Source organism: Pelmatolapia mariae, linkage group LG5 (assembly GCF_036321145.2).
Source record: "Pelmatolapia mariae isolate MD_Pm_ZW linkage group LG5, Pm_UMD_F_2, whole genome shotgun sequence".
In the NCBI taxonomy this organism is placed as follows: Eukaryota; Metazoa; Chordata; class Actinopteri; order Cichliformes; family Cichlidae; genus Pelmatolapia; species Pelmatolapia mariae.
Genome location: NC_086231.1, coordinates 37,316,092 through 37,331,263, shown reverse-complemented (window position 1 = coordinate 37,331,263; position 15,172 = coordinate 37,316,092). Strand labels below are relative to the sequence as shown.

Below are 15,172 nucleotides of genomic sequence, written 5' to 3'. Positions count from 1 at the left end.
CTCTCAGCCTCTTGCTCAACACCATAAACAAACAACAGCTTGCACACCCCGATGGGGTTTTTATTGTCGCCGGCGACTTTAACAAAGCGTGCCTAAAGACTGTGCTTCCTAAATTTGTTCAGTTTGTGGACTTTGCTACGAGAGGTGAACACACTTTGGACCGTGTCTATTCAAACATCAGGCATGCTTTCAGAGCGACACCCCTCCCCCACCTGGCTGGATCTGACCACCTCTGCATGTCCCTCACCCCCACCTACACCCCCCTGCTGAGAAAAACAAAGCCCCAGACAAAGACAATAAAAACCTGGCCTGAAGGAGCCCTCTCTCAACTGCAGGACTGCTTCTCATCTACTGTATGGGATTTATTCTCCAGCCACAACCTCCAGGAGTACACGGACACTGTACTCTCGTACATCAGGAACTGTGTTGATAATGTCACCGTCAACAAAAGGGTCAGGGTGTTTCCAAATCAAAAACCCTGGATGAATAGCGAAGTGCAATCCCTCCTAAAAAGCCGCAACACTGCCTTCAAGTCAGGGGACAGGGCTGCGTACAGGGCGGCCAGGGCAGACCTGAGTAGAGGCATCAGGAAAGCTAAGGCTGCCTATAGGAGGAGGATTGAAGATCACTTTGCTGACAACGACCCCAGAAAAATGTGGCAGGGGATCAATCACATTACCAACTACAGAAGCAATAACCAGGCGACATCTAGGACTGATGCCTCGCTGGCTGAGGATCTAAATCGTTTCTTCGCCCGCTTTGAGACGACCAGGCCCTCAGCTGTCACACCACTTCCACCCGCCCCCAGCACCGGCACACTAACACTTAGGGAGCATCAAGTGAGGTGTGTTCTAAGGTCAGTGAATCCCAGGAAGGCGGCAGGTCCTGATGGAATACATGGAAAGGTTCTCAGAGCATGTGCTGACGAACTGACCGGAGTCTTCACTAAAATCTTCAACCTTTCCTTGTCATTAAACACCGTCCCGCCCTGCCTCAAAACCTCCACCATCATCCCCATCGCCAAAAAGACAGCTGTGGTCAGCCCAAATGACTACAGGCCTGTTGCACTTACGCCTGTAGTGATGAAGTGCTTTGAGAGACTGGTCTGTCAGCACATCAGGGCCAGTCTGCCTCCCACTTTGGACCCCCACCAATTTGCCTACAGGACAAATCGATCCACCGAGGACGCTATCACCATAGCGCTCCACACTGCGCTGAGTCACCTGGAGCACCGAGGAAGCTATGTGAGAATGCTCTTCCTGGACTTCAGCTCAGCATTTAATCATATCATCCCAGAGATCCTGGTCCAGAAACTGTCTCACCTGGGACTCTCCACCCCCATCTGCCTCTGGATCAAGGACTTCCTGACAAATAGACCACAGTCTGTCAGACTCGGCCCACACCTGTCCAGCACCATCACACTCAGCACCGGGTCTCCACAAGGATGTGTTCTGAGTCCCCTCCTGTTTACACTCTACACATCCGACTGCTCCCCTACCCATCTCTCAAACACCATCATAAAGTTTGCGGATGACACCACCGTGGTTGGACTCATCTCAAGGGGGGATGAGTCGGACTACAGAGATGAGGTCAACAGACTGACTGAGTGGTGTTCAGTTAATAACCTCCAACTGAACACCACGAAAACTAAAGAACTTATCTTCGACTTCAGGAAGGGCAGAGCAGACCCGGCCCCACTGTACATTCACGGGAGCTGTGTGGAGAGGGTGCACTCCATGAGGTTTCTGGGCGTGCAGATCTCTGATGATCTCTCCTGGACTGCAAATACCACGGCGGTGGTAAAAAAGGCCCAGCAGCGTCTACACTTTCTGAGAGTGCTCAGGAGGAACGACCTGGAGGAGAGGCTGCTGGTGACATTCTACAGAGCCACCATAGAGAGCATCCTAACGTACAGCATAACAACATGGTATGCAGGGTGCTCAGCTGCAGACAGGAAAGCACTGCAGAGGGTCATCAACACAGCCCAGAAGATCACTGGCTGCTCTCTGCCCAGCCTGGAGGTCATTGCAAACTCTCGGTACCTCAGCAGAGCTGGCAATATCATCAAGGACCATTCTCACCCCAGCAATCAAGTGTTTGAACTATTACCATCAGGCCGACGGTACAGGTCACATAAAACCAGGACAAACAGATTCAGGGATAGCTTCTTTCCCAGAGCTATCACCATAGTAAATAAGCACAAAAACAACCGAAACTGCTTAGCTACACTATACTGTCACCGTCAATTATTATGCTGCTATCCTTACTGTCATTATATTAATGCTGCTATCCTGTATAAATTGTACTTACTATTGTTTGTTTTATTGTACCTTTTATATTTTACATCTATATTTATTATTGTGTTTTTGCACCAAGGGAGTAGCACTCCAATTTCGTTGTACCCTGTACAATGACAATAAAGGCTATTCTATTCTATTCTATTCTATTCTATTCTATTCTACCCTTTAAACAAAGGTACAAAGTGTGAAATCTAGGACTTGTAAACTAAAGACATCCTTCTTCCCCACTACCGTTAGACTCATAAACACATGACAGGATTTTATAACCTTGGACTACCTCAATTTGCAACTGTACATTTCTTAATTCTTGCACACGTAATTGCATGAAATGTTCATATTTTGAAAAGGGAGACAGATAGTTTGCAAGAGCAGTGAAAAGCGGCTATCTATGTCCACTATGAGTGACCATCTTTGAACGGGGGGGCTTATGACACCAACTGTCTGCCACCTACAATGCAGTTTTGAGATCCCTTCCCCAGTCAAATCTTGCATCAGGTGATCTCAGGTGAGGCAAGGTCGTGCAATGGTTTAATCCAAAACCTCTGGTGAAAATGACCCAAGCCTTTTTTCACACCTTGATCACATGATCAGTGGTCGGTCAACGACTCTCTTAAGTGACAACCCCCATTAAGGTTTAAATTCCTGGGACTCACCACCATGGCTTTAGAAGCGTCTCAGATGAGAGGTGAAACATCTTCGAGAAATCTGAAGAAGTCCAGTTGCTTTCTTTCCAAGTAATTGCACCCTCACTGTTGTCTACTGCACATGAAGTTGATGTAGCATATTAAATTGCATAACTATATACATAGCTTATTTTAGCTGTTATATGTGGATTTTAGGAGAATAGGTCATCTGCCACACTCAACTGTCCTGCCAACCACCAAACCCAGAGTCGGCCAATGGATTGACAGAGAGAGAGCCATGATTTTCCGTTCCAGAGTACATGTCTCCACTTCTCTAGAGTTCAGTGGCAGTGTGCTTTACACCACTGCATCAAACTCTTTGCATTGCATTTGGTGATATAAGGCTTGAATGCAGTTGCTTGGCCATAGAAACGTTGACCATGAGCTTCATGACCTTTAAACAAACTTTCATTAAAAGTTTCAAGACCTTTGAAGAAAATTTCTTGTCTTTTTTTTTGCCATAAAGAAAAATCTGGATAATTTCTCCTGCCTGAGAGTCAGTGATATCTTTCTCCATGGCGTCCTGTTCAAGTCTGGAAAATTGTAGAGTTTAGAAGGTTCTTATAGAGCATAAAAAGGCCTGTCTATAGAGCATAGAGACAGGGATGATGAGAAGGCAGAGAAGGAGCTTGTCATGGTCGGCGTGGCAGACCGTGGGGATGAGAGGAATGCAGGAAAATGCAGGACTTAATGATGAAGGCAGTGCGTTTATTTACAGTGGTGTCAATCCAAACAACAATAAATCCCCAGTGCGATCCCGGCTCCCGTTCCGTGGTGGCCGTGCTGGACGTGGAAGCGCTGGACGTAGACGTGGCGGTCGTGCTGGTCTCTCTGGCTTGCTGAGCTCGTCCGCGACCAACACAGGCTCCTCCGGCTCGCCGGGCTCCTCTGCCGGCGGTACGCGGTCCTCCCACTCGCCGAGCTCCTCTGCCGGCGGTCCGCGCTCCTCCCACTCTCCGAGTTCCCGCTCCGGCTCACGAGCTCCTCAGCTGGCGGCGTGGGCTCCTCCCGCTCGCGGAGCCCCTCAGCTGGCGGCGCGGGCTCCTCCGGCTCGCTGAGCTACTCCGCTGGCGCCATGGGCTCCTCCCACTCGCTGAGCTCCGGCTCCAGCCCGCTGAGCTCCGGCTCCAGCCCGCTGAGCTCCTCTGCAGGTGGCGGAGGTGATGGTAGCGTAGTAGATGTGGACGGTGAAGCTGAGAGTGCTGCGGTCGCTGCAGACTGATGGGACGCTGGTGGAGAAGCAGCTGCAGAGGGCGGAGGTGATGATGGTGTGGCAGCTACTTGCGGTAGACTGTGCAGCGATGCAGGAACAAAAGACAGGTGAAATGACGGTGGAGTGGGTCCAGTAGGTGTATCGACCTCCGACTGAGGATGAAGATGAGAGGCTGACTGGACTAAAGACTGAGTGACTGGCTGGGCAGCAGACTGAGTTACAGGCTGTGCTACGGCTACAGGCTGTGCTACAGCCGGCTGCGCTAATGGCTGGGCTACAGCATTAGCATTCACACAGTCCGTGGTTGAATACACAGATGGGGTGTGTAAAGAAAAATTGTCCATATTACTCACCACAGCCGGCTGTTGGAAAGTCTGAGAATCCGGCTGCGGTGAGGCGCGAGCATTGCTTCTTAAACGATGCCGGGGCCGGCGTGTCAGGCTGAAGATCCTCAGGCTGGCCAAGTGGGGGGGCAGCCTGGATCAGAGAGTGGAGGTGAAGGGTGTTGAGCAGGAAATCCGCCACAATCGGAAAAGGATTGTCCAACACCCAGGGAAAACAAGTCAGTGTTTCCTGCAACCGCTTCTCCACAGCGCGACGTAAACCCTCCGCGTGCGCTTCCAGCCACAGGTCACACAGACGATTTACTTTGTCTGTCACCTCCCTCCTGAACCTCTCCGAAACGTCCGCTGGGTCCATCTGGCTGGATCGTTCTGTCACGGTCGGCGTGGCAGACCATGGGGATGAGAGGAATGAGGACCCAAAATGCAGGACTTAATGATGAAGGCAGTGTGTTTATTTACAGTGGTGTCAATCCAAACAACAATAAATCCCCAGTGCGATCCCGACTCCCGTTCCGTGTCTTCTCCCTACTCCCGTGCTCCGTGCTCAGTCTCCGTTCCCTGTGTACCGTCCGTGTGCTGCTTCCTGGTTTCCACAAATCCTCCTGGGGAAACACGCATACAAAGGCAGCCGTGAGTACTTCGCATACCGGCAAACTGGCACTAACCTTGCACAAATTACTGAGACTGACGGGAAGTCACTCAACGATCCAGCGTCGAGGAGCTCTCAGCCACCCTGTTTTGTAGCTGTTTTTGTAGCTTATTATAATAATAATAATAATACTAATAATAATAATAGACCACACTGCTCACGGACCCCGAGTCCCTGGAACCGGGTCCGTGACAGAGCTAGATCTTTACTAAAAAAATACTGACCTACACAGCTTGGACAGAAGACATATATAGAAGCTGAGTGTTCTGTGCAGTAATGCCTTCAGTCTGCTTGACACTTTATACAACATCCCCATTCACCCATTCAGAGACATTCACACTGATGGATGCATCAAAGATCAGCTGGGGGTTAGTATCTTGCCCAAGGATATTTGACTAGTAAACTGGAGCAGCCATGGATCGAACCACCTACCATCTGATTGTCTTGATGCATTCTCAATCATCCAGGTAAGTAAATCTCAAAAGGCTGATTCTGTTCATCTGGATGTTTTCAGTGGGAGAAAGGTTTCGTCAATCAACCAAATGACTTCTTCAGTCTCAGCTGACTGCAGGTTTCCCCAACCTTATAAACAGTACATTTGCATAATGACTGAAATGCTTTGATCAGTGGTTGTTAATCAGTAGATGTTGATCAATGGTCACGACAATTTGTATATTAATGATCAAGGAACTGACCTCGTAGATTTAAGAATTTTAGCAACAATAGTGGCACTCATGTCACTGCTGTAGATGCTTGAGAGGAGCTAGGATGTCATTGAGCTGACAGAAGGTGCTGCCTTACATTACCTATACCTCTAGAAACATATCCAAAAAATGGCTTTTCAGTTCAGTATAAGATAGTCAGTGTTCTTCATGACTCATGAAGGAGTTAATCTGGCCTCCTCCAGAGACCAACATGTCTCTTCTCCAGAGACTTGATCTTGATCTTCTCCAGGGAGAATACTTCTGGATGGCACCTTCTAGGTAAAGAGATGGAAATGTGGGATGCCAAAATAGCATAGGAAAAAGTCCTGTTTTGCTCTCCATTTATGCAGCTGATTATCCTAATATACCTGACACATTTTTCATGCTCTCTTGATCTATGAAGAAATGTCACTTGGAGCCTGGTATGACTCTAGCCAACTCTGCTGCCACAATCCTGAAGTCCACAGATTAATCAGAAACATTTGTCTGTCCCTGATGAAGATTTAATAATTTTAACAACATTCTTGGCACTCATGTCATAGCACACACACACACACACACACACACAGCCAAGCCCTTTCCAGAATAAAGTGCTCATCCTGTTTGTCTTTGTTTAACGGCAAAGGAGCAGATATGGGTCCTGCTGATGTAGTATTTGATTAAGGAACTGCTATGGCTCTTGCCAGGTCTCCCAGAGTAAATGCCCATCTCCTTGAATCTCTTGAGTCTGTGCTGGGAGACACAGCAACCCATCTGGCAATGGCAAGTTGGCCATTCTGTTTTGTGGTTTCATTGTGGCCCCTCTAGTACACATGTTTTAAATTTCAATTACATCAAAAAAGCTGAAAGTGCTACTGACCAAATCAGTATCGGAGCAGTTTAATTCACTTAATTCACCGATGGCAAAGTGTTCTTTTAAATTTTTTTTTAGCAGTGTATGTATCCTATCAACCTATCACAGAGAGAGAGAGAGAGTGAGAGAACATTTTGGGATGGAAAAGAAGGGTGGTGTCTTGTCTGTACTTTGGATTCTGATTAGTCGTTGTGGTGTCCTGGAGGCCAGGGAGCTGCTGGAGCTGCTGTTCCCTCCATTCTTTATTTGGCCTCAGGTCTCATCAGTGCTCATCAGTAGTGGGCATTTGTCATTTGTCTCTCACACACACACACGCATGCATGCACACACACACACACACACACACACACACACACACACACACACACACACACACACACACACACACACACGTGCGCGCGCACAGAATGAAGCTTCAGATAGAGTCAGAGCTGCCACTTGCACCAGGAGGAGTGGTGACAATGGTCTATTGGCCAGGCATGGTGATTTGTGACGACAAGTTGGTATGACTGGCAGCTACAATAACAGCAGGCCAGCTACAGCAAGCAACAGGGTGTCACTACAGTTCGTGTTTGCAGCACAGGAAACAATGACAAAACCACAGCCACTATCTTTAACCAGACTCATACACTGATTTATGGGTTAGCACTGGCCTTTTTATTGACTGGACAGTGTAAAGCACTATGAGCATTACACTGTCCAGTCAGTGTCATATTACACTACATATTACAGCACGAATGTGTTAGGTTAAACAAACAGCACATTTTTCTTTTTAATAGTCTTACTAATGCACTATTCATTTCTTGGTGTAAATGCATACTATAACATTAGTATAACACAGTAAAAAAAATAATAATGATACTAGTAATACTAATTTTAGCTACATGAGGTAGAAATGGATCACATAACAGGTGTTTTTAAAAGCCTTTAACAAGGTGAAATGACAAGGGCACACACACACAAGGGTAGGAGTTTGTGTCTTAAATAGCTATTGCGCTAATGCCCACATTTATGTTGATCTCTTATTAACAGCTTAGTTGTAACAATTTCTGTATTTTTAACATGATGCCAAATTTTTTGTTTTACTTAATGTACTATCACCAAAAGTAGCCTAATTCACACCCTGTAAATGAATGCGCCTTCACATTGCTCCCCCTAGTGGAGCCACAAGACATTACCACTTTTCTACCACATTTCTAAATGCTGCTCAGGGGCACTACCACTCGTGGTTGCATCATCCACGTGACAGGCAGGGGATATCATTACGGCCGCCCAACAACTGGTGGGTAATTGGTCGGGAATCCGTTAAGCGTCCACCATTCACCGTCAGGGATGAGACAGCCATTTTAAGTGGCTGTATCTGTATATACAGTGGGAATAAAACCACCCAAAAGGAAAATTCCAGACCTTTATATTGGCCAGTCTCCACAACTCATTATATGTTATGTGGTCATGTGAAGAAACATTCCTTTGTTGACAGGAGTCTACTGTACATTAATTGACACTTGAGGAGGATTTGGATTTCCTGTGTTCAACTCTTAGCATGTTCTGATAACTGAATATTTCCTCTCATTGTGACTTGTGTAGGTAAGTCAGTACACCTTTGCCATGTGCAGCTACAGAGAGAAGAAGGCCGAGCCTGTAGAACTCCTTCAGCTGGATGGCTACACGGTGGACTATACTGACCCCCAGCCAGGTAACGGTGCAAACACACACAGCGGCACAGTGGATGATAACATGCAATGTCCAAGGACTAATTTCACAGTTTGACTTCCAAATTGGCTGACATACCCATAGTCCCAAGGTCACGTTGCCTGATTAGACCCTTTGTCCAAACTCTGCATGACTGAAAACTCCAACAGTGTTCACTTAGGTCTGTGGAGCCAAGAATAAGTCTCAGAAATATTGATGGATTTATCCGTGGATATGAAAGGAAAATCATGGTTTTATTTGCACATAAAACAAATAGAATTCACATAATTCCAAGTGTTCAGAATCAGAATCAGAAAGATTTTATTTATCCCCCTTGGGGATAAATAAAGCTGATTAACAAAAAGTCCTGGGTTTAAATCCAGGATCTGTCTGGGGCCTTTCCGTGTTTGCATGTAGTTTCTCTCCAGGTACTCCCCCTACAGTTCAAAGACATGCAGTTAGTGGGTTTATTTTAATTGGGCTACTGGTAAATATTTGTAATGTTCTTATAATGTTAACTGGTTTCCACACCAAGTGTTCTTCCCTTGTTTATTTTTCAGGTCTAGATGGTGGCAGAACATTTTTCAATGCAGTAAAAGAGGGTGACACTGTGATCTTTGCCAGTGATGACGAGCAAGACCGTATCCTATGGGTGCAGGCAATGTACCGGGCCACTGGTCAGTCCCACAAGCCCGTCCCTCCGACCCAGGTCCAGAAACTCAACGCAAGGGGAGGCACAACACCACAGCTCGATGCACCTATATCTCAGTTCTGTAAGTTTTCAGCTCTCATATTTGTATTTGCCTTTAAGTTTTTAACAAATTCTTGGTCAAAAACAGGATTTCACGGTCCACAATTTATTTTTTTTATGATTTGATTTTCTGGCACTGATACTGGCTCTGTCAAATTTCTTTTTTTAATCACTCAAATTCAAAGAGAGAGAGAGAGATGAGATGAGAAACAGATTTTATTTTGTGGGGTTTTTTGGTCTTAGCTGCATCATGTCTTGTTCTGTCTTTGTCCTCACAGCATTATGTTTTCTAAACAACAAAATTATTACCTTTAGTCCTTTTGGCTAAATTTGGGTACTGTTTAGCTGCATGTTGCTTGGCTCTTTGTAAAAGTGTTGGTGGCTTTGCTGTGTGTCTTTATGTTTCTCTGTTCCTTTTTCCTTCTCTTCTCATCCTTTTAAACCCTGACCCTACTTTTAGCTGGATTAAGTGGTAAGTGCTTTTTCCCTTTTCTGTCTCCTTCTCGTTTTTGTTGCTGATCACTCTTGCTGCTTTTAGAACGCAGTCTTCTTATCACGTTTCTGCAGGCTGAAATCAGATGATTTGCCTCTACTTTTGTGTTCACGTTTATTATCTGTGAGGCAGTGGATGGATCAGGCTACAAGAATGTTGCACAACAGACCAGGTTTTGTATCTTTTTTATTGTTTGGTTTTAATGGAGATAAAAGTGTGTCTAGTTCTTAACAGGAATTGTGTTAGTAGCCTTTTCATTACAGTACAAAAAAAAAAAACTCCTCATGTGGACAACATTTGGATACTGTGCAAATATCCTCTGGCACAGCCATAAAAACATAGACAGATGTTGTAGTACACTGCATCATTTTGCATTTTCCTCAGATCCTGGTTGCCTAGAAACAAGCAATAACACAGAAGAAACAAAGATGTTGACTGTAAAAGATAATTGTGTTTTTTAACGTTATGCAAATTAGTTAGTACAGCTGGGGCCATGTCAGGTTGGAGGGGGAGCAAATGAAAGCATAAATTAATTCATTCATGCAGAGTCTGTGCTAAAGACATGGTAGCAGAAGCAGTGAGTAAATTTTTGTATGAGTTGAGCAAACATGCGTAAACACATGTATTATCATGTGTTTATATTTGTGCTACTTACAAGTTTTCTACAGATTTTCATTTCGATACAGTTTACTGAATCCAGTCAGACTCACACTGGTGACATTGACCTGTTTTAGTATTATAACATTCAGTTGTTATGTGACGAGTGGCTAACATAAAGAAATGTCTCTATAAATCTGGTAGTTTATTCACAGCAACTAAAATGCACTTTATGAAGATCTAAGCAGTGTGCCATTTGATCTGACTGTGAAATATTCAACAGTTATCATTATACCAAACAACCTGTCTACCTATAAACTAGTTACCTAATCAACAGGAAATAAAATGCATGTCAGTGTTTCAGAATTATACGCAGTCATAGTTGTGCCCAGAAGTTGACATACACTCATATTAAGCACAAGTGTCATGGTAATTTGGGGTTTAAAATGATTTGCTTGAACTGTTTGAATAGTTGGCTTAGTTGGAAGAGCAACCGACTCTTAATCTTAGGCTCATGGGTTCAAGTCTCCACTGTGGACAATGAAGTATTTCAAATAAGTGTACAAAAGTTACTTATGCACTATGCAAGTTCTGGAATAAGACCCCAAAACAAACCAAACTGTTGCCCTCAGAATGAGAAAATTGGTTAGGATGTCCAGGAACCATCAAGGCTTGCCACTGATTTGAAACTGCTTGAACACCAGCTTCACTGTCCACAGTGAAGTAAGCTTTATGTGGCTATGGACTGAGATGGTGCCACACCAAGGAAGAATCAAGCTCCAGCTGCTCAAATGGAGAAAAGCATTATGGTCAGAAAAGATGAAGATTGACTTATATGGGCACAATGACGAGGAGTAAAGGTGCAATTTTTGGTACAGGTGCAATTTTTGGTGCTAGAAAGTTGAACCTTGGAAACAGCTGGGTGTTCCAACAGGACAGTGATCCCAAACAAAAAAAAAAACAGGTTCTGGAATGGATAAAGCAGGCTAACATTAAGGTTCTGGAATGAACCTTAAGAGTCCCAAACTCAACCATAAAAATTAGTGGACTATTCTTAAAAGCCCGATCAACCAATTTAAATGAATTCTATCAGTATTTGATATTTGACCAGCCAAGAAGTCTGGTCAGATATCCAGCCACAATTATGCCAGAAGCTGATTGATGGCTACCAAAAGCATCTGGTTGAGGCGCTACTTGGTATGGGACACATAATCAAATATTAGTGGGGTGTTTGTCGATATGTTTGAGCCGTTCTATATGATTTTGACCCTATGAACTAGAGAAACTTCAAATTGAATTCAAACTTGTTCACTTAATTCTTATTTTAAAGTAATTGCATATTTATGGTATACAATCATTCCACTCAGGAAAAAGAACAGTTCAAAAAATAATTAAATGTCAAACTTACCACGATGTTCATGCCTGTAATGATAAACTTATCACTACAACTTTCAGCCGTGCATGTCATGTCAAATAATCAAAGACACTATAGTCTGCTAGGATGAGTGGGTATTATCCCACCACTGCATTTCACACGAGCCTTTGTGTATTAACTTATACACAAGCTCACATATATCACAGCATGTTCATTCAGTGCTTTATTCTAAGAATTACAATCATGTTGTCCACTGAATTTAAACCCTGAAGCAGGAGAGGCAGAGGGTAGGCTGATCCCTGTCCCCTCAGCTCCATGTATACTTTACAGTTCTATATATAAAGATCCACAAACATTGATTCCTGTAGTTTTATTCTTACAAATTTTCACAATCCTATTAAAATATTAAATATCAATATTATGGAAGTCATATTTTAGAAGGGTCTATCACCTCCAATAAGGTACATGCAGTATAGTGGCAAGTTTCTTGTCTGAACCCTTTCACGATCACTGCAGTTCCCCTTAGTTTGACTATCATACAAATGTATGGTGTCGTTCTCATACATGGTCAAAAAAAAGGGGGTCTTCTCTTCTGCATGTACACATATTAGCTGTCAGTAAGCAGAAGCAGTTACGCCGCATTTAAATTTTCTAAGATACACAAATCTCAATAGTGTGATAAAAGACATGAAAATACTGTTGGTAGGGTTTGTGAATTATTCATCGAATAGAAGTAACCTCAGCTGGCTGTCAGCACTGAAGCTTTCCAAATAGCAAATACCAATCTGACGTTAACGTTTCCTTTATCCTATTTTCCATCACTCCTCCTCTTCACCTTCTTTACTGCCTAATATAAAAGAAGTTCTTTTTCCTTTGCGTTTTTGTTTCCAAGTTTGTTGTGGAAACATTTACAAATCTGTGAAGGTGGATTTTAAAATTGTCAACATGATTCTACAAGTGTTACAAAGAGCCATTCTTTGTGGAGTTTTAACTTCATTTCAATTTCATTTTAAATGAACAATAAGAGTCTACAATTTCACTGTTACACAATCATTCTGTGAAAGGTCTATGTAGTGTTGAGGGAAATTTGAAGAACACTCTGCATTCAAATTTGAGGTAGAATTGCACTAAAGTCAAATAAAACTTTCATCAGCAAGGTATTTGTGTTTGTCCTCACAGACAAAATTATAATCTGTGGTTAGTAAGAAACTTTAAACAAAAACCCTATTATGGAACATTTAATTAGACACAAAAATAATTCTTCAGCAAGATTTCAATATAGCATAAAACAATTACCATCTTAAAAAAATTGGTTTGAGACCAATACACCCAATGAAGTGTAAGTAAATTTACTGAGCAAGTTGTTTCTGACACAACCACTGGATTCCCACTGAGTCCCAGCAGCTGGTAATTACCAAGGTATAAGTGCCAAACTATGAATAATACAGTGTGGTTACTGCACAATTAAACTGGGTAGCAATCAGTCAATGTTACCAAATAGCTATTTGCCAGTTCACACCTGCAACGGAGTAATGAATAATATAACATCTTGTCACCCCCCAGTGGAATTAGGTGGAGAAAACCAAGATCGGGTGTACTAGTGCAAAAACACAAATAAGAAAATTACATGTTAGTATTTAATCTCCAGTTTGTTAAAGATCATTTGCTGAGAAGTCCTTCCTTGCAGAATAATCTTTCATTCTCCTCACTTGCCTTCACATTTTAATATGTTTCTCCATCCAGAAGAGTCAAGTTATGACATAGTCACAATCACAACACTGGTTTGTTTGGGTTTTTTTTTTTTTAGATCCAGCAACTTTTCTTGTACCTACTGGGAAACTGGAGAAAACAGCTTGTAACAAAGTTGTTCATTGGTGATATTAGCTAAGCTGTTTGAAATGTTACAGTTGAAAATGCAAATATGAATGCTTGAAAACATGACAGGCAAATGAAGGATGTATTTAAAGGGTGCAGCAGATGACAAAAAGAACTTGCTTAGTATTATTACAAAAGCCTAACCTTGACATATCAGCATTTGTCATTAACTTCAGATCCTGGAATGCCATTTGAGATTGTTTTGGCCCACATTAAACCCATATTTCATTTTATTGCCTATAACTAAACAATGATTTTGTTTATGTTTACATTAGCTTTAGAATTAATTATAATTTACTGTCTTTATTTGTCTTGACAAATAACACAGAAAAAGATGCAGCAATGCCTAATATCTATAAACATTCACTGCCCTTCAACAGAATATTGAAAAAACGTGTTAAGTTTAATAATTACTTCCTCTGAACTGTCAGCATGTATATTAGACCCCATTAAAAGAAGAATGAAAGAAGTCTCACTATTCATAAATAATTCCGTCTCCACATCCATTACTTAAAAAGCCATCACTTGACCCAGTTATCTGAGCTAATTATGGGCCAATGTCCAACCTTCATTTTACTTAAAAAATCTTGAAAGAGTTGTTGTAAAACAGATAACAACAGATAACAGATAATCTGCTGATTAATGGTTTATTTGAGGAGTTTCAATCAGGATTCAGTATTCATCACAGTATAGACGCAATAGTGAAGGTTATGAATAATCTTCTTGCCATCTCTATTGTCGTGTAATGCTGTGCTGCTGGCAGGTTTTGGACCCAATATGCAGGACTTGGGACAAGTCGAGACATGAAATCATTTTAACTTTATTGCTGATTACTTGCAGAAGATAACAGAATACCGAAGCTGGAACCGGAGCAGAGCAAGCAAGGGAAGTGAAGGGAAAGGAAACACAGAGGAATACAGGAATACAAACAAACAAAGGGTTTAAATACACAAAAAGGAATAGGGCAAAGTGAAGACACCCGGAGAGAAACAGCTGAGCTGAATACACTTAATCACATAATGGGAACCAAAACTGAACACAATTCAGAGGACAAGAGACTATTACAATAAAACAGGAAAAGCAGACAGAGACTATGACACACCATCTTGACATAGACAAAAAGGGAAACAAACATGGAGACATGACTGACTCGGGAAAACGAGACAAACTACAGGGCACAGTGGGACAGGACAAAGAAAGGGACACAACTGGGGAGACAAAGGGTAACAAGGGAAAAAGGGAGTTTTCCTTCCCATGTTCATTAAGTGATTGCTCATAGAGGGTGGTCTGATTGCTGGGGTTTTCTATCTATTATTAAACTGAATTGAGTTGAATATGCCTGTTGTCAGAAATATTTCAGGATACAGATCCTGCACCAGTAATACATAAATAGCCTCAAAGCCATCCATCTTGTGTACTTGTGAATTGTTTTCTTTTGGCTGCTTGTTTATTTCCAGAAGGGGTTGCCACGGTGAATATTCAATTCAATTTTCAATTCAATTTTATTTATATAGCGCCAAATCACAACAACAGTCGCCTCAAGGTGCTTTATATTGTACATTAGATCATACAATAATAGATACAGAGAAAAACCCAACAATCATATGACCCCCTATGAACAAGCACTTTGGTGACAGTGGGAA

At 42.7% G+C, this 15,172-nt stretch overlaps 1 protein-coding gene across 2 annotated transcripts in view; it reads left to right on the top strand.

Moving 5' to 3' along the window:
• Positions 1 to 15,172, top strand: part of cadpsa (Ca2+-dependent activator protein for secretion a) — a 318,715-nt gene that overhangs the window by 136,546 nt on the left and 166,997 nt on the right. For both annotated transcript variants that reach the window (XM_063474914.1, XM_063474915.1), the window contains exons 10-11: positions 8,334 to 8,442; positions 8,999 to 9,211. In XM_063474914.1, the coding sequence (XP_063330984.1) occupies positions 8,334 to 8,442; positions 8,999 to 9,211 (322 nt within the window). The remainder of the gene's footprint in view (positions 1 to 8,333; positions 8,443 to 8,998; positions 9,212 to 15,172) is intronic.